The sequence below is a fragment of the Synchiropus splendidus genome, chromosome 14 (genome assembly GCF_027744825.2).
Source record: "Synchiropus splendidus isolate RoL2022-P1 chromosome 14, RoL_Sspl_1.0, whole genome shotgun sequence".
NCBI classification, from domain to species: Eukaryota; Metazoa; Chordata; class Actinopteri; order Syngnathiformes; family Callionymidae; genus Synchiropus; species Synchiropus splendidus.
In genome coordinates, this window is record NC_071347.1 from 6136467 (window position 1) to 6155156 (window position 18690).

Here is an 18690-nt window from a genome sequence, read left to right on the forward strand (position 1 = left end):
ATGAGGCCTTATGGATCAGTGCGGACAGGTTGTTGAACAAAATCTGATACCAATGTCCTTGATTTGAAGCAGTATACTCAAGTATTAATGTATCACAACTCCCCAAGTCAGTTGTGAAAACAATTCTTTTCGTAGCTGAAAGTACATTTTCCTTCCGCCGCATGTTGAGTTTAATGCATGAGAGCTAGCATCCGCCTACACAGCTTCGTAGCTAGCACCACAGTCTCACAGCAAGAAGGTCCCAAGAAGATTTGAAAGCAGCTTTAGGCAAGTTGTTTGAAGTGAACTCTGGTTCCTTCGCTGTGGGGGGTTTCTATGTTCTCCCTGTGCTTGCATGGGATTTCTTCAGGGCACTCCTGTTTCCTCCCACAATCCAAAAACATACAGGGGTTATTTGGTGAATCTGAATCGCTGGTGTGAGTGGTTGCCTTTTTATACCAATGTTTCCACCATCATCCAAATGTATCCCATATAAACCGCTTTTAAACATTTCAACTTGCAGTCTCACATTTGCATTTTTCTCCAGTACTGTTTTGAGCATCATTGAAGTGAAAACAAACTAGCGATGATAAAGCCCAACCTGTCATTTGGTTCATTCATGTTCTGGTATGAGAAGTGATGGTCATAATGTAGGCATGTGAATTACAAATATAATTTTGCTTTTTCAAAAAGACGCTGAAGCACCTGGAGGAAGAAAAACTTTCATAAGAACAGTTTCTATTGTCTTATTGTACACTGACAACAATGTGCTGTGGCATGTTTTTAGGTGGTCGGGTCGCCCTGATCTACAGCAGCACAATTCATATGTAAAGCACCCCAGTTATTTGCATACGGCCCCCAATTATACAGGCTAATGAGAAGCTTATGGCAAACGTGCGCTGAACGCCTCCCGCGGAATTTCCCATTGTGACAGTAAAACGATGTATAAAGGGTGCGTGAGTTTCAGTCTGTACCCCCGAGTGCTCCGCCTCACACCCTCATGTAGTTCATGAGTCAAACAAATGATGCAATTCAGGTTTGAAATCAGATCAGAGGTTAAGTCTTTTTTTGCTACCTACATATGTTACATATGCTACATATGTTCAAGCAGTTTTGACTCATATTTTCAATGAATTTTTGTCATAGGGCATGGTTGCTTTTTCCACTTTACATTCTTTTCTGAATTCATACATTTATTTAGGTGAATTTTCTGAGGATTGGGCTCATGAATGTTCATGTCACTCGCTCCCACCAGTACTACTGTTTTTATTTAACCTCTCTTTTCTTCTCCCGTTTCTTACTTCTTTTATTTATGGCTTCTTTTTGGTTACACTTTTTATTTTTGATTTGATTTGATTTATTTTAGCTTCTCACGTGACTGTACCATGATGATGAATACATTTCAAGTTTTTTGATGGTTTCAAAATACCATTTTAAAAAAATAACAAAAAGAAAAAAAACTTATATAGAGAACAATTATTCGTAACTTCGCACTATTCTGATGTATGTTTTGTAGTTTGATGCGCTCTGAAGGTGCCCTTGAGCCAGACATCTACCCACCTATGTGTGACGGCACCTTGCCCCAAAATGGTTCATAAAGGTCATTCTTCCCATTTAGGGAGTAAAATGTGGTTTCCCTTCTTCTCCTAACGCACCTCCCGACACAGATAAAACCAGTATCCTCCAGTACTCCAGCACCTCACCAACATCCCCCTCACCCTGCCCAACAAACCTTTGGTGGCACTGAAGAATAGACCCTCGGCTCCGCCAGTGAATTCATCCGGTGACATTCACAGCAACTGTGAGAGCAGCCGGCAGCGTCGGAAACATAAACTCTTCCAACCGTATCCGCTTTCTCATCACCACCTTTCTGAGCACGGAGCTGTTCTCATCATTATATCCTCCGTCTGAGAGGAATCCCCTGCTGGTCCATTAAGACCAGGCCGAGGCTCACAAACCCCTGATTGCACCATCAATAGCACTGATGATGGGAGTTAAAGAGGCGGCTTGGAATCTCACCCAACTGATGCAACAGCAGCCTTTCACTCGGCGCATACAAAAGAAGTGCATCTGCCGAAGGTTAGTTCGTCATGTTTTAGTATCAATATTCCCATCCTCTTTTCTGAGACAGGCTTCTCCCTCCGCGACACATCCTGACCCCCCCGTCGGCCACACGTGATTCCTCTTTGTCCCCATGTGTGCGTGTGCGTCGCCCTATGTGCCGCCAGCTCCAGCATGTGCCTAAAAGCAATTAGTTTTGGAATGGTGAGGTAGCTGCCCATGGAAAAATGACAATGGTGTAATTGAAGAGGGCGGCTGAATGGAGGGCCGCGCAGTTCAAGCTCCGAGGCTGAGAAACGGTCCCGAGAGAAGGAGCGCTGAGAACATTACTGGCTGAAGAAAATACTGTTGGCGGCGAAATTTAAGGAGCCTTTTAAAGCCTGGATTTGCACTTTTTACACGAAGAGGATTCAGTATGGATTACAAGGTGAAGAATATTCTGATGAGACCAGAAACAACAGTATTGTGTACATGCAACCTATAAGTCCATCTAGGTGCACATCAGTCAGTCACACCAGGACTGTGGGAGGAAACCAGAGTGGTAATTTACTTATTTATTTTTTTGCCTTTAACGTGTTCGATTAACGTTGCGTATTATCATTGCATCATCCCTGTTGTGAGTATGCTCTTGGGAATATGACACTAGATGTTTCTATCACCTAAGAAAACCAGAGAGATGCTATCAGCCTGTCGCCAGCGCTGTGAGTCTTATCTGGATTCACTTGAGCGATCCACACTGAAGGAAGATTTATCGACTCTTCTGCTCCTGTCAGCGCATGATCAATGCACGACCCTCCCCCCATGTTTCATGAGTTCACTCCAGCAATGGTGGGAAATCCAACCAACAACATATTTCATCCAACGCTGTATTTGCTTCTAATGAAAGTTCAATTATGGTTATTATGAGTAAATGCTCTGGACCACACTTATCATGACCTCTCCAGTTCTTTGTTATCGTGGATCTATAATCCATTTTACTGTTTCATTGAGACTTGAGGCAGTGATATACACAAGCTCACAGGCAGACATCCAAAGATAAAGCTGTTAGTTGTGAATATTTCACCTGAATATCATTCATATTCCGTCCAACCGTCATATTTCCTCTAGACCCTCTTGATTCTACAATTACACCCTGCTCACCTGGCTTTGTTTGATTTCATGGCTGTAGAAATGTGGCTGCTTTAACAATTTAAATGGATAAAAACTTTATAACAAGAGGTAAGAAAAGTATATATATAATAAGCCAACTGAGGTGATAAATTGGAAAGCAATCTGTGCACTAGAACACCTACTGTCAGTAAAATATTGAGGTTAAATTGTTTCATTGAGTGAGTGCTTGGCTCATGCGGGGACGTGCTCTGATGCAGCAGAAGGAGATGCTCACTATCTCTGACTCATTGTTGAGCGGCAACCCACGCGTCACAGTGGCTTCATCTGTGTGCATTTCGTGAGGTTTTACCTTGCATCATTGGGACCGTTGAGTTGTGGCACCAGACGTTCTGCATCACTCTGAAGGCAGGTGCAAGTGATTCTGTATTTTGCTTTGGTGGTCGTGCTGCTTTCATTTTTGAGATTGGATTTAGCTTCTAGGAGTAAATTTAGAAATCACATGTCAAATCCTTTTGGGAGCAAAAATGTGTCCTATGAATATTTGTCGTCAGTGCTGCCCCTGCTGGTTATCTGAAGTGGAGTGTGTTTGTAGGAGGTTTACAGTGGGTGTGTCTGTCCCATAGCATGAATCCCTCCTGTATTGTGGGCCAATCCTTATGTCTTTCAGTGTGGCGTTTGTATGTCATCTCAATACCTGTGTGTTTACTCCATTTCCTCCACCGAGCCACAAACTTCCTGAGGTTAGTTACTCTAAGGTGATTGTGTGTGCGAGTGGTTGTTTGTTGTGTGCCCTGCAGTGGACTTTCCAGGGTGTCCCTTGTCTTTTGCTCCACCTCAGCTGTAATAGAATGAGATACCATGCCTTAAGTGTCTCTGCTCATTGTTAACTAAAGCACAGCGTGTTGAGTTTGAATGTAGCTGCGGTTTGTCTCAAGAGCTCCACTGAGGTGCGACCGATGGAGAGAGAGATGTGTGGTTTGGGTCCACTATCACTGCAGCTCACAGAGATAATTGCAACGCACACACACCCAGGCAAACATACTCCGAGAGGCTACTCCACCTCATTAAATTGGGAAATGAATCCTGGATGATTCCCCGTCGTGCCCATAGATAAAATCGAACTGCCTCACTGTAAAGTTTCTCATTATCAGGTTTATTCTCTGCTTGTCACTGACCGTCCCTCGCTCCTCTCCCCGGCTGCAATTTTGGTATTTTCCACTTGAGGCGCCGTCGTGTTTCCCGTGTTGAGTCTGATGTTGGAAATGAATAGATGCGGAACGTAATTATCGCTCTCAGACCTGGAGAATGAGTATTCCTGGCTGCAGCTTTTCAGTTCAACACAGGTTCACCCTCCGATGATGAGACTGGCCTCATGCATCTTTTTCTGTGTCAAACCCTGATGGGTGTGTGCTAGCTGACGGTGTGTCTGCGCGTTCGATTGGACGCCCCCGGCGGCTAACACGGGTGCTCCCAGGGGAGGTGTAGCAGGGGCCCTGGGCAGCAGACGTTAGCCTGGGTCTCCTCCCGCGGTGCCAGACGCCGGCTCTGGTCCTGTCGATGAATCATGACTGCAGGGCAGCAATAACAAATACATCCCCAAGGAGGAGCAGACCAGACCGGGGCCTTCTGGTTCCTCACAGAGCTGCTGCTGGAAGTGGCCCTGAAGGCAACACGGCACACAGAGGAACTGTCAATAGGCTTCATTTTATTCTTTCATGTGGTAACCGGCAGTAACATGACAAATTTGATCGTGCGCCTTAGAGATAACAACGCAAATGACTCTGCCTGAGTGCTAAATTCAGCTGTGACATTTTAATACTGACGCCTTGAGTAAGACAGACAGCGCATAAAGACGGGTCATGCTGCACTTGTTAGGGGCGGAAAATTGTTCCTCCTCACTCTTGTTTTCTTTTTCTTTCTGCTCAGAATGACATACTGTGCTTTTATTCATGTGTTAGAAACCCATCACTCTGCTTTAACCCGCAGGTGAACACTTCCTTTTGGCTGATGGTTGTATTTACGGTCAGTTCACTCAATCAGCACCACCAAAAACATGTAATATTTTACAATTGTTTTAGCCCTGCGAACAAATTTTCATTCATATTTATGTTATTTCAGCTCACAGTGAAATGAGCACATGTGGCTTTCAGATGATATTGGATCCCTGTGGCATGTTTAAGTTTCTTTTAGTGAAGTACTGTTATTGTTATTTACTGATGAAAGTTTGTGGGATTTGTTATTTGTCTGAAGTTGATTTCAAAAAAATTGGAAAATGGAAAAACGTTTTCAACACAACCCGGACGGGAGACTTCTGCATCCGCATTTGCAGCAAAGGTTCCCCCTCAAATAGCAGCGACGTGACGCTCTTGGAGTGAGAAAGTGTTGCCCCCGACCTCTTCAGCAAGTGCACAGCAGGGTTCTGAAATACCTGAGGCAACTGAGTTGCAGGAAATGACGTGACTAGCAAAACAATCAGCTGCAAATAAGTTGTTCAATTGGAAAAAAACCCAGATTTGAGTGACACTGTAACGGTGAGCCTTACCAACCTTGTTTGAGGGATGCTGTTTTTTCTTTGTTATAGAATTTTGTACACAACTGTGAAGAGAGTGGAGAGGCGGTGCAAGGTTTTTATTGCAACCATGTAGGTCTGAGGTTCTTAGGTATATGTAGCTTATGCTTTGTCCCAGCAGGGTATGATTCATTGCTACCAATAGAAATGTCTGAGAATGTCTTCAATAAGAGGCCAATAAAAGGCCATATCGATCTTCTTTCATGTCAAATTTCAATGGGAGTGTGTTAGCTGATGATGTCGCTGGCAGTTTAATAAGATGCCCTGGGCGATATAGCAGGAGGCGTTGACAGCAGGCAATACCAGGCTGTCTCCAGGCCGGTCGGTTAATCCGGACTGTAGGGCAGCAAGAACGTCTTCATAACACCAGGTTTTGGAAAGCAATTTAATATCCTTTTTGGTCTGCATAGGTGATAACAGAAACCAGCTGAGGGTGTTCAACCATCTTAAATAGTAGTCTCATTGACTGAAATGGAAGGGTCTAAATTGTGCCCGACATAGAGCTAAAATGAGGCTCGATATTGAGGATTTTGCCATCACAAAAATAAAAAATATAGAAAATAAAAGTCAAAGTTCCGCACTTGTTCTGTTCACGCTTGTGCTTTGTTCAGCTCGTCCCTTTGCTCAGACTGAAGTCAGACTGCTGGATTACTGTACTTTGTCTTAAATCTGGCTGAGCTGTCTTTTAATAACCGTTTAAACATTATCATCAAAAACTCAGGCTCAATTTAAAAATCAAATACACTTCATGCTGGATGTGTTGGCAGGGGCTGCTGGATAATTAGATTGAGCTCAGAAGAAAGAAAAGCCGATAATGATCCACTGCCATAGAACCCGCAGAAACCTAAGAGTGTGTTTTCATGAAGAAATGTCAGGCCTTGTCGGACCCGATTGTTCCGTCCTGACCCAATTACAACCGTGTCCACACGTCAGCCTCTCAGACGGATGGAGCCCAGATAGATGGTAGAATTGTGCGGCGTCTTGTCTGGAAGCTTAACGTGTCACCGGCTGGCTGACATGATCGATCGCAGAGGAGATCATCTGAGCAAAGTGAGCCCATGTGAGCGCCGTCGCTCCCTGCTGGAGTGATCCAGATCCGGGAGATAACTTCCAAACCAAGCGGCATGGCAACTACCATCGATCTGCGGCCTCACTTATATGTCTCCCTCTCGCCAGCTCGCCGTCTTTCTCCTGCTGATAAACTCAAAATAGGGCCGACTTGTGATTGATGGTCCCTGTAACCGGATATGTCACTCAACCCAGTAATCGCTCTTCCTGTTTCTGCTCTTATCACTGACGTTTGTCTTATTTCTCTCTGTGTCCCCGCAGCTGTGAAGGAGCACGTCTGGCTTTGTGACTCAGCAGAGAGCAGACCTTCACATTGCATTCCAATGATGGAGAAGAGGAGGATCGGCGCCGCCCTGGTGCTGGGGATGGTGCTGGGACACCTCACCGCAGCGCTTGAGGTCCCATTGGACTGTAAGACATCTTTATGACTCACCCAAGCGCATCTAAGATTACTGATAATGATTGTTCTCATCCAATGATGCAGTGGATGTAAACACGGCCCATCACTCCTGTGATGGATCAACACTGACAGGCAATTTTGACATGATCTTTTTCGCCCGCCCGAAATTAAAAAGATGACTCCCGCTAAAATGATTTAATGAATGAGGAGGATTTTTGATCGCTGTATAGTTGTCAAGCATGAGAGCCGGAGTGCTCAGTGTCAGTGTTGATGCATCTGCTATTTTCACAGTTAAGTAATCTAAACAGATAAATGAAGCGTGTAGCACAGATCCTGAATGAATGATAGTCCAAGCTGCAGATCTGAATTTCAATGTGCTTCACAAAGATGGAATCCACATTTCACCTCCACCAGTGGCTCCTACATGTGTTGAGCTTGAATTGTTGCAGTGCATTGTTGGTATTCGAGAGACAATTGAATAGCATGACCTTAATAAGATGCTGCGGCAATTTACACTTTATAAACGTAACATTTTTAATGAAGCAGAGCAGGTTTTTGCAAAGGAGTACAGCACCATGTGCAAAGAAGGATTACAGATACATCGATGAAATGTGATTAATTTGGTCTGTAAATGCCCACCACGCTCAAACCAGACGGGGGAAACTGTAATTATGTGACTGCACCTAAATAAGCAAAGCACATCAAACCACAGAAGCAGAAAGCTTTCTAAAATCGCTAAAATGTAATCTGGATGCTTAGTTTCACATTTTGTGAGTAAAAAAATGTGCATGGGAATCTCATAAAAAAACCTTACATTTTGAAAAGTACTGCACCTCCACTAGTTCCATTGTGGTTCTTTGTCCGAGAGCTTCACCTTTGGCGTGAAACAGCTTGAGTATAACATGGGAGTATACAGGCGTAATGCAGCCATAAATCTGGGCTCCGTCGCCACGGTAGTGACCTGAGTTGAGCAATCTTACACATTTTGTGTGGGATTTGCTGCCTCAACATTTGGACGTATTCTCTGTCAATTTTAAGAGTCAACTCACCTGGGAAATATTATACAGTACACAGCAACGGTCCCTCACGACTCGAACATTGGTAGAGGCCCGAGGGCAAATGTTTTGGTCGTTTTTTCATTGACCGTTGTTGCAGTTCTTCTGAAGCTCATGCATCAGCTCTGATCTTGTTTTTTTCCAGGCTGCACTCATCTTCTCCAATATGGTACGGAGGCAGAGAGTTGACCTCTGCTATCCTTGCTTTTTAACCTTTTTTACCAACTTCCTGTCATCGGGATATTTATGCTTCAATGCATTGCATGTGACAGCAGTAAACCCCTTAGTTTTGTTCTGGAGTTACCCATTTTATATTTACTGGGAGAGACCCCAAAGAGCTCCCTGGATCCTTCAGACATAGGTGGGCCTCAGCAACAAAGAGAAATTGCCAGGATAATGGAGAGGCAGTCTACGTATAAATGAAGCTCGAGACTTAATGTTTAGAGCTGTCAGCAATGTGCCATCCTTTATGTAGAGTTCACTGGCCCGTTCAAGAGCTATCTCTGTTTCAACAGAAAATTTTGGAACAGTGAATTCAGTCTGCCATGGCTTTTCCCGTTGGTTAATCAGAGCAGTCAAGAGAATCGTAGAAAGTGGAGCTTCAAGGATTCCTCTGAGGTAGCGTAGGTTTCATCGTATGATGCTGGATTCAAAGTAAAGACAACTGGTTCAGTTGTAACAACTGTCACTGTTGCGTTGTAAATAATGTAATCTGTGGAGTGAAGTGTGAAAAAGTTCTCAAAATCTCGACCCTCTCGATGATCCCACAGACACTTTACTGACAGATGACAGGTGTGGACTTATTTATTATAAGCCGTCATTAGCTGCGTTTTTTGACATGCTTAAAATTGCTTGAGAACCTCAATACACCTTTAAAGAACCTGTGTTTGGCCTCAAAGCCTGGCACAGTCCCACAGGTTATGAATGCCAGATAATTCTCCGAAAAAATGTTTGGGTGTCCAACGCAGCTGAGGGAATACTTCTTTGAACCAATGACCATCATTGGTTGGTTGCTCAGATATTTTTTGCACAGGCAAACTTTTTCTTGCTGTAAGATTGACAAGCCTTTCAAGAGAGACTTATATGTATAAAAATGAAGGTCCAAATCATCTCTTCATTTGAAATGCAATGCACACTTTCTAACTTGAACCGAATTTCATTTGATACATTCACTTGATGATTCTCACAGGTCTCCTCAACATCACTGTTGCCTACTAAGTTTCCGTTTTTGCAGTGTATGTAATGTGTATGGTGAGAGAATTCCACCTACAGGTCATTAATAATAAGCATTATATTGCTGCCGACATCTGCGCTGCAGGATTTAAGTTTAATAGCAGCATGTCTAGCTGTGTTTTGCTTGCTTATATCGAAGTTAACCACCAGAAGCATTGTCTTATGTCTCATCTTGGAAGATACATTTCCAAGTCAGATGGAGCTAGAGCTGCAAACTATAATGAAGTTGTCATTCAGCCTGTCACACAAACGTCCGACTGGCCCATCCTGCTGCGCTGCTGCTGGAACATCCTATCATAATTAAGCAAGATGAAAGTGCTAAAACTGTAATTACTCTGTAACTATGTTGGAATTGGAGTTAGGGAATATTAAAATAAACTTCTTCAGAGTACAGCTGAAAGAGCTCAGTTTTTAAAGAGGAAAAAGATGCAGAGAAGCACTGAAGTGAAGCCTTTTGTCACGCTGGCTGCTTCAGATGTCGAGCTGTAAGAGACTGAAATGAACTTCAGCTGAATCATAGCATCATGTTGCTGCATCAACATCCACTGTGTGAACTAATCTGTGGCTATAGTGAGCTGATGATAAATAAGATATAAACCAACACAAATCAATACCTATTGTTATTTTATGAGTTCAATTTGCATAGTATGAATGTGTCTTTATAGATTTTGTTTCTCTCTAAATGGCTGGCTCCTCGCTTGTCTGGTGAGTCACAGGAAATTCCGATCAGTCACTGAACCTGTACTGCGGGCGTGGTGAAGCTGTCAATATACTAGATACAGCAGTGGACTGGAGAGTTGTGTTGGCTTACCAGATGAATATTCGCAGTGCAAGCTTTTCACCACGCTGTGTTTGTGGCACAACACTCTTCTCTGTTGCACAAAATGTCTATGAAGTCACTTCACTTTGCCGACTGCTTCCCATCTTTCCTCACTGCACCACTCACATCTGGTTCTTTATTTTCACCTTTTCTCCTGTTCTCCCCAAGTTCTGGAGCCATGTAAGTGTCGACCATGTGTGGAGTTTGATTTTAGTGTAGTTAATTTCCTTTGATGTGATTTCCAGTGTGCATTGGCAGTTTGCATGCTGTGATTTGGTTGTTTATTGTTTGTATTCTATTTGCCCCTGCCGTGGCTTCCTGCGATACTGGAAACAGCATGACTCCATGTATCATTTATATACGGTCATAGACCATTAGCTGCCTCCTCATCTCCGACAGGAATACATTAAGCACCGGATCATTACAGTGAAATGAAATGTACCTGAGTGCTCTGCATGCTTTTGCACCACGGCACGCGACTTTTTTGTTGTTGTGGTTTTTGTCTGCGAGCCAACAACCTCCAGTTTTTGATTCCCTGTGCAAATCTGCATGTGATTGGTAAAGGCTGTGCCAGGCGGCAGTGGAAACAGCTTAGTTATGCAGTAATAGTCCTGACTGCATATCATCCTGTGTTTGATCGCCTTTAGTGCCGCAGCCGCCGACAATTACTCACCAATCCCCCAAGGATTACATCATTGACCCACGAGAGAATGTCATAATCCACTGTGAGGCGAAGGGCAAACCTCATCCCAGGTAGGAAGCTGCTTTTTCTGTGTGTTGATTTCCTTTGTTAACTGTTGGAAATGTCCCTCTCAAAACAGGACGAACATGAAATTAACAAACACTCATGGACATTAGGTCCAGTGATCATGATTCCTGTCACTGAGGAACATGTTGCAAAGCTGTGAGAGACAATGTCCTGCAGCTTCTCTGTAACATTGTCCTCTCAACCATCTGTGTCATGAACACTTAATACAATAAAAAGTGCATATTTGTCCACCTGCCAAGTCACTGACATATTGATGTCAAAAAGGGCACATGTCCTTCTGCCCTCCACTCATTACCTTCTGATCTAGCACCAGAATCTTCTGTGGCCCGCTGTCATTTCATGGCCGCCGGCCAGCTGTGTTCGAGCAGTTAAAATTTTTTAGATCCAACGGATATGCACACATGAAAAAAGATCAAAGCAGAAGCCTAATCTGATCACATCCTGGATTACATTTGTGTCAAAGACCGTCTGCCTGAACACAACCAGATTTGCTGCAGCGTGATTTAGGATGCTCTGAACACAGGCAGATGTGGTGCTGTTCCAGTCATTAGCGCCTTTATTTTATTATATGCCACTCTTGTTCACCTCCTAAAATAGCTGGAATGTAGGCTCATATGTTGCAAATGAAGTTCTAAAAGAATCTTTAAAAACATCTCCTTTCCGTTTCTAGTCTGTTTCGGTGTGGATTTCTACGTGCGACAATGTATTGGTCACCATTTACAATGTTGGAATGTATTTCTGTAGAAGGTTTTTGGGGTCTTAAACAAACATGAAAATTGGCTGTCAGTCAAAAAGATCTATAGAGAACCTTCCACTTTTGAATTAGGCGTCATGACACCACACTAGCCATGTGATTTATCATATGAGCCTAGCCAGTGCAGTAGCTGTCTGCTGGTAGATACATTCTAGCTCCTGCAGCTTCTGTCACGCTGTCACATGTGCAGGTGGCTGGAGCCCCATATTGAATAGAAAGAGTTAAGAATAGCATTTTCCAGACTTCAACCTGACCATTCTAATGTGGTTTGATGAGGTTCTCCACCTCCACAGTTTCTCCTGGACTCGGAATGGAACCCACCTGGACGTGGAGAACAGTCCCAACATAAGCATGAGGGGCCACTCGGGGACCCTGGTGATGGACATCACTCGGGAGAAGGACGACAAGTACGAGGGGGTTTACCAGTGCACCGCCCGGAACCAGCATGGAACCGCTGTTTCCAACAACATCGTCGTGCGACAGTCCAGTAAGAAGTCGCTTCTCTTCCACCTTCCATCTTAATGCCACTCTCATCTTCCGTTACATCACTATCATTTTCTTTTTTCTTCCGCCATTAAGTTGCTCTTACCATCTTCAGAGCTCTGCTGACAGGTAAAGGTTGCATGACGGAAGCAGCATGAAACACTCATTACTCCTCTGTGCTTTTCCAACAGCAGTCTAAAATCCGATTAGGTACCACCCCTCATCCATCCAGACTCCTCTCTGTCTTCATGCCGCTTCGGATGTGACGCAAGGCCTATATTTCATGTCAAATTAGAAGCTGCTAATGGTGTTGTAACTCCTCCGATCCAGGATCGCCCTTGTGGTCAAAGGAGAAGATCAAGCCAATCGTGGTTCAGGAGGGGGTGTCCCTGGTTTTGCCTTGCCGACCTCCTGCTGGTCTTCCACCTCCCATTATTTTCTGGATGGACAACAGTGAGTCTTTCCGACTTGAATTTCACTCACTGCGTTGGCAGTTTAATTCCGTGAGTGCTTTGCTGCGAGCCGTGACGGAATGTTGTTTCCAGACTTCCAGAGGTTGCCTCAGAGCAGCCGAGTGACCCAGTCTCTGAACGGTGACCTTTACTTCGCCAACGTGCTGCGGGAGGATACCAGGAACGACTACATCTGCTACGCCCGCTTCCCGTACACGCAAACCATCCAACAGAAACAGCCAATCACAGTCAAGGTCCTCAACCGTAAGTCAGGCTCTTTGTGTGCAGCACGCGATAATGGAAGTCAGAGCTCAGGGATGGAATGAGATTGCAAATATAATTGTGTGTGTGTGTGTGTGTGTGTGCGCACACACCGGCCTGTGTGCTGGTTTGACTGCGTAGGAGGGAGAGCACATTTCCTATCACTGATTTCATCCTCCGAGACGCCACTGGTCATTTCTGCGTCTGAAAAGACGTGTTGTCAGAGGTCAGCCGGTCGTCTCTACACACTGGCACGCACAACAGAGCTGGCGCTCCTTTGTGGCGTCTCTTCCAGTGAAGCGTCATTCATCATCTGTTTCCTTTTGTTTTGCATTGTCTCCTTACAGTTTTGTTTTTGAGCATTTTGACGTGTTTGATTTGTTTTGCTGTGTTCCAGTGGATGCAATCAATGACACAATGGCTGCTTTTTACAATGACACTGATTTGTTCAGTGGTGAGTTTTGGCTCCCCCTAGTGTTCTCTCTGCTACTGGAGCGCTCCTCTCTTACCCGCTGCCACTAACCTCCTCCCCGCTGTCACTCATGGGTGATGTCTGGCTCCCCCTAGTGGTTGCCCCGCTCCTGACCGTCCTACTGGCCGTCCTTGACCCAACAATCCCTCTTTTCTCTATTGCTCTCTCTGTCCTTTTAAAACCCCGTTTGAGCTTAACCCCTTTACCACCAATCACAGCATCGTTCATTTAATACTAAAATAATTCTTAACTATGTTGATACTAACCTTAACAAAATTGACATCTTGAGCAAGGTTGTTAATTTCACAGATGTATGGATGACAGATTGCAATAAATAAGTAAACCAAATAAGTGAATTAGTCAGTTTATGATCTGAATTGTTCCCTTTTTAGTCCGTGATCTCACATTTGTCAGTATATTTTCTTTTTATAGTTTATAGTTCTAGAGTAATTTTCTGTTTTCAGTTATTATAGTGATGAAATGATACTATTATGCATAATCAATTGGCTTTTCAAGGTTTCCCTCCAGTTTACTCCCCAGTCTGAAAACATATGTCAGACGATGACTAAAATTGCCATTAGGAACATCACAAAGCGCAAGTCTGCTTTTGTGTGTCCTCCGATGTACAGCCAACTGACCTTCTCGCCAGAATGGATAACTAATTCCAGCCACCTGCTATTCTTTATTTTTACAACACACTTTCGCAATTCAGACCTCCTGTCCGTCACAGGACAAAGTAAAACCACTCACACTTAGCTTCTCAGCTATGAACAATGCAGATTCAGCAAATCACTTGTAGGTCTGTCCAGGGACCACAGTGCTCAAAAATACAGAGCTTGAATTCTACTGCGACTCAGAGCTGGAATCCAAGTGCAGCTCTCGCAGCACTCAGAGGAATCACTTTCACTTCATCACAATGATCTATCAGCTCTTCACATCACAGTTTAAATGGTCACGAAGGCAGAACTGATGGATTCTCTGTCACGCTGGACGGATCAACTGCTAAAGCAAGTCATCAAAGTCACGGATAAATAAATTGAATTAGCGGTCGGTTTGCGGTCACGTGTGTTCAAGTGCACTCTATGGGAGAATCATAAAGATTTCTGCTCGTTAGGCTCTTTGTTTGAGTTTTAGACCAGTGTACAACAAGTGTTAGAACAACTTAAGCTTAGTGTGTATGTGACAAGCTACATAAGATGATCAGCGATGCCATCATGCTCAAACTTTTTTTGCCTGTAAATAGGCAAAAAAATCTTTTTTGAAAGAGGAAAACTATTGAGGTTTGCCTGTATTGGCTATGTTCTTTCACTATTAATAGATCAAAATAAACCCGAAGTTGAATGTATGAGCACAGTCTGAACATTATTATTGTTTTTAGTTAGTATTAGTATTGTTTTTATATCCTGCAATACCCAGTGTGCCATTTAAGTTACGTTCAGGTGAAAGGCATCAATTGACTACATCAATATTGCAACATAGTTTTCCACATGGTTTCATAACATATAGTCATAGAAAATCACTGACACTGATGAACACTATATGTGGCAGGTGGTCATAATTTTAAAGCTTATTTCACAAGCTCGTCTAATAAAAAACCTGCTCACATGATTGAACATTGGTTTTAAGTTTTACATTTAAACTAGTTTATTATTACGGTAAAACACAGATCCTTATGTGGTTGTGTCATGGGTTCACTGTCTCTCATTTCATTTTCTCTTCATTTCTTATTGTTTCCAAGTTTAGTGGTCCTTTTCTTGCTTCAGGTAGTGTATTCTGTTGCTGTAGCTGTTTGAAACACGGTTGTCTGCTCATTTTACCACAGAAGCTCCAGTGGACGACAGGAGACCGACCTTCCTGATCCCGACTGAACCCTCCAGCTCACACTTGGTCTTAAAAGGCCAGACGCTGGAGCTGGAATGTATTGCTGAAGGACTGTGAGTCAAAACATCCTTCATCTGCGAGAGATGCCTCTTCCTTTCTCACCGTTGGGTCTCATCGTCTTTTGGATTGCAGCCCCACTCCAGAAATCTCCTGGACCAAATTGAGCGACGAGCTCCCGGCAACACGCACATCCTTCCTGCACTACCAGAAGACGCTGCGCATCGTGAACGTTTCGGAATCCGATGCTGGTGACTACCGCTGCACAGCCAAGAATCCACTGGGCTCAGTCCACTCCACCATCCATGTCACGGTGAAAGGTGTGTGATGACCATCTGCCCATGTGGTGCCGTCGACACTCGCTCTGTCTCCTCTCCCCGCTGTCATAATTGATTTATGCTCTGATGTCAAGGCGTCCAACATTCATTTTCCTCCCTGCGCCTGCTTCCCTTCTATTTTTAGCCGCTCCATACTGGCTGAGTGGTCCTCCCAGGAACCTTGTTCTGGCTCCAGGAGAGACCGGAGTGCTGACCTGCAGGGCCGGTGGCATCCCTAAGGCTGCTATTAAATGGTCGATGAACGGACTACCCATCGAGAGTGAGTGCATCTGTCAGTCATTTCACCTTAGTGTACCCAAATATCTGCCCCTGTATTTCATAACGCGCTCGCCCTGATATCTACTTTTTAAATGTCACTTTTCAATTGAACCCTGCTCTTTCTCGTTCTGGTGCACTTTAATTTGGTCTTCTGTCCTTTAAACTTTTGGCTTACGCCCGAGTCAGCCGTTTCAAATCTTGTTTATTTCTCCTAAACGCCACAAATGAGCAGACACTTTAAAGGAGTTCAGGATGAAGCCTCCTGTTGATGTTGTGACATTTGATTTAAGACGATGACGACTGAGCAGCACTGAAGTTACTCCAGTTAAAACACAGATTCGGAAGTGCTTATCGTCTCAATGTGTCAGAGATAAATCACTTTCATTTACACGCCTTTTAATATCCGACAAAATCAATCATCTGTCGTGAGGAAATAGGTCAACCTTATTCACGTTGCTAATGAATTCTTGTTATCGCGGCGGTGGTGAGGAAACCAACTGAGATGCAGCTCCAGAAAATCTCCACGATAAGCCAGAAATCAATCTCCTCTCAAACCTGCTGTTCTCTTTTCTTCCTACTCGATTTAGGTCATTTGTGTCTGTTCGTTTATGATGCTGTTTAGCGTTTGTGCTTCCGGAATCCATAATAGTATGTTCACAGTGTAGAACATTTCAATAGTAAATATTTCACTTTTTTTTGTTAGGATTTTTTCTCTTTCACTGTGTGTGTTTTGGTTGGTAACTCAAATCAAAATGTAAATAATATTATTTATACTTTTATTTCATAGCTTCGGCACATCAGTGTTACAGATTAACATTAAGATTATTAAATATGTTTTATGAAGCAGTTAATAATATAAGATTCAATGTCAGATTTATATTAAAGGTTGTCAGTGAAAAGAGATCGGTGATGTGTGAACATGTTTTCAGTAAGTTATGATGTTTCTATTCCTTACGCTTTCAACCTGTCAGGCATTTTTTTTTTCATTTTTACCTCTTTACCTTTTAGACGCACCCCCAGACCAGAGTCGTAAAGTGGAGGACGACACCATCATATTCACTGATGTGCAGTCTGGGTCCAGTGCTGTGTACCAGTGTAACGTCTCCAATGAGTTTGGTTACCTTCTCGCCAACGCATTTGTCAACGTCCTCTGTGAGTTCACAGCCACAAATCACAAACCGTGTTGTTCTCCATGAGGAGCACCTCTCCCAGCTGTGTACTAACTTGCCTATGCCTGACTGCAGCGGTGCCTCCCAGAGTGCTGATACCGTCCAACAAAGTGTACCAAGTCATCAGAAATCACAGAGCGCTGTTAGACTGCACGTCCTTCGGCTCACCCATCCCTAAAATTACATGGTGAGCTCATCATCTTTTACACAGCCAACATACACTGTTATGCATAGCTCCGTCCGGCTGATCCCCGGAACTCCATCGCAGGTTTAAAGAGAGTCGCTCCGGCACACTGGATGGAGACAATCACGTCGTCCATGACAACGGCACTCTGGAGATTCACATCGCTCAAGCACGAAACAGCGGCAAATACACCTGCGTGGCGCGGAACTTTCTGGGTATCTATGAGAATCACGTCTACCTGGAGGTCAAAGGTAAGTTAGTTGGTGAAAGACAGAACATTAGGTTTGTGTTAAATGGGGAACAGCTGTCACAACTGAAGTCTTGTCTATAATTTATTTTGTGTTGCTAAATGTTGGCTTTTCATTTCACCCTTTTGCGTTTGTCTTCATATTTATATTTATGCTGAGTGAAAGGAAGTTGTCTCCAGAAATGTAACAGATCAACAAATCAATATAGTAAAAACAATAAATTATATTCAATAAAACAAGTGTTCCAAAGGGCTGTGTGTGGCATACAACTAAACAAGTCTCCGTACAGGAAGCACTCCACCAACTGAAATCATTAAATTAGCATTTGCAATTCACCCAAACAAGACACCACTAGCTCGAACGCACAACCAAACCGAATGCAGTTAAACGATATTTCAACAAACTTTTGTTCTTAATGTCATCATTAAACTCACCTTCAAGCATTTACACACATTAATAGATCAACAGTGTAGAAGTAAACAAAGGAAAAGAAGACTTGTAAATACGTTCTTTCACGACGCGGCATGTCGTACGCGGAGATGATACATTTAAGTACCAGCAAAACAGCTGTGGTGCGTTCATGAGCATAGGACATATCTAAATTCACCGCTAAACACAATAGATGTAAAAGAAACCCAAGTTAACGCTTATTGCCATGGTCAGTGGGGATCCCACCAACTAGGACAGTGCTTTGGAACAAAGTGCTGTCATGAATAAAATAAAATAAAATAAAGTAAAATAAAATAAAATAACCCACAAACAGCAAAGTCTGACCACATCTTCAACAGTCTGACCGTGTCTGTGAATACTGAACCCTGAGTGTAAGTCTATGGTGGAATAAAACCAGTAGTAAAAGGAGGGTGGATTCGAAGAAATGAGCGTAACAAAGCAACAAAGCAGCAACAACAAGAAGCCAACGTTTACCTCTAAACTAGGTCCTAACTACTGATTAACATGAAATCAGATAGTAATTTGTTTATTAATATTTAATAGTTTTTCCCAAATCTAACTAATGGTCAGCCTGCATTTTCTGACAGCCACCCTTCAAATGTACCACCACCTGACCTCCCCATACCACCTCGAACCTTTAGAACTATTTGAATTTGTTTTTTTAAGAAACGCTCCAAAT

The 18690-nt window shown here is 43.4% G+C and overlaps 1 protein-coding gene across 19 annotated transcripts in view; it reads left to right on the top strand.

Moving 5' to 3' along the window:
* The window catches only part of LOC128771363 (neuronal cell adhesion molecule-like), a 53227-nt gene that overhangs the window by 15736 nt on the left and 18801 nt on the right, over positions 1-18690 (top strand). For 7 of the 19 annotated variants that reach the window (XM_053886766.1, XM_053886767.1, XM_053886777.1 and 4 more), the window contains exons 3-14: positions 7049-7198; positions 10943-11048; positions 12112-12305; positions 12632-12754; positions 12847-13017; positions 13412-13468; positions 15309-15420; positions 15500-15684; positions 15827-15961; positions 16969-17112; positions 17205-17316; positions 17398-17564. In XM_053886766.1, the coding sequence (XP_053742741.1) occupies positions 7111-7198; positions 10943-11048; positions 12112-12305; positions 12632-12754; positions 12847-13017; positions 13412-13468; positions 15309-15420; positions 15500-15684; positions 15827-15961; positions 16969-17112; positions 17205-17316; positions 17398-17564 (1594 nt within the window). In that variant the 5' untranslated portion in view covers positions 7049-7110. Of the gene's footprint in view, positions 1-7048; positions 7199-10456; positions 10476-10942; positions 11049-12111; positions 12306-12397; positions 12431-12631; positions 12755-12846; positions 13018-13411; positions 13469-15308; positions 15421-15499; positions 15685-15826; positions 15962-16968; positions 17113-17204; positions 17317-17397; positions 17565-18690 lie in introns of those variants that run through there. The other 12 variants (XM_053886772.1, XM_053886764.1, XM_053886775.1 and 9 more) reach the window with 4 other exon arrangements.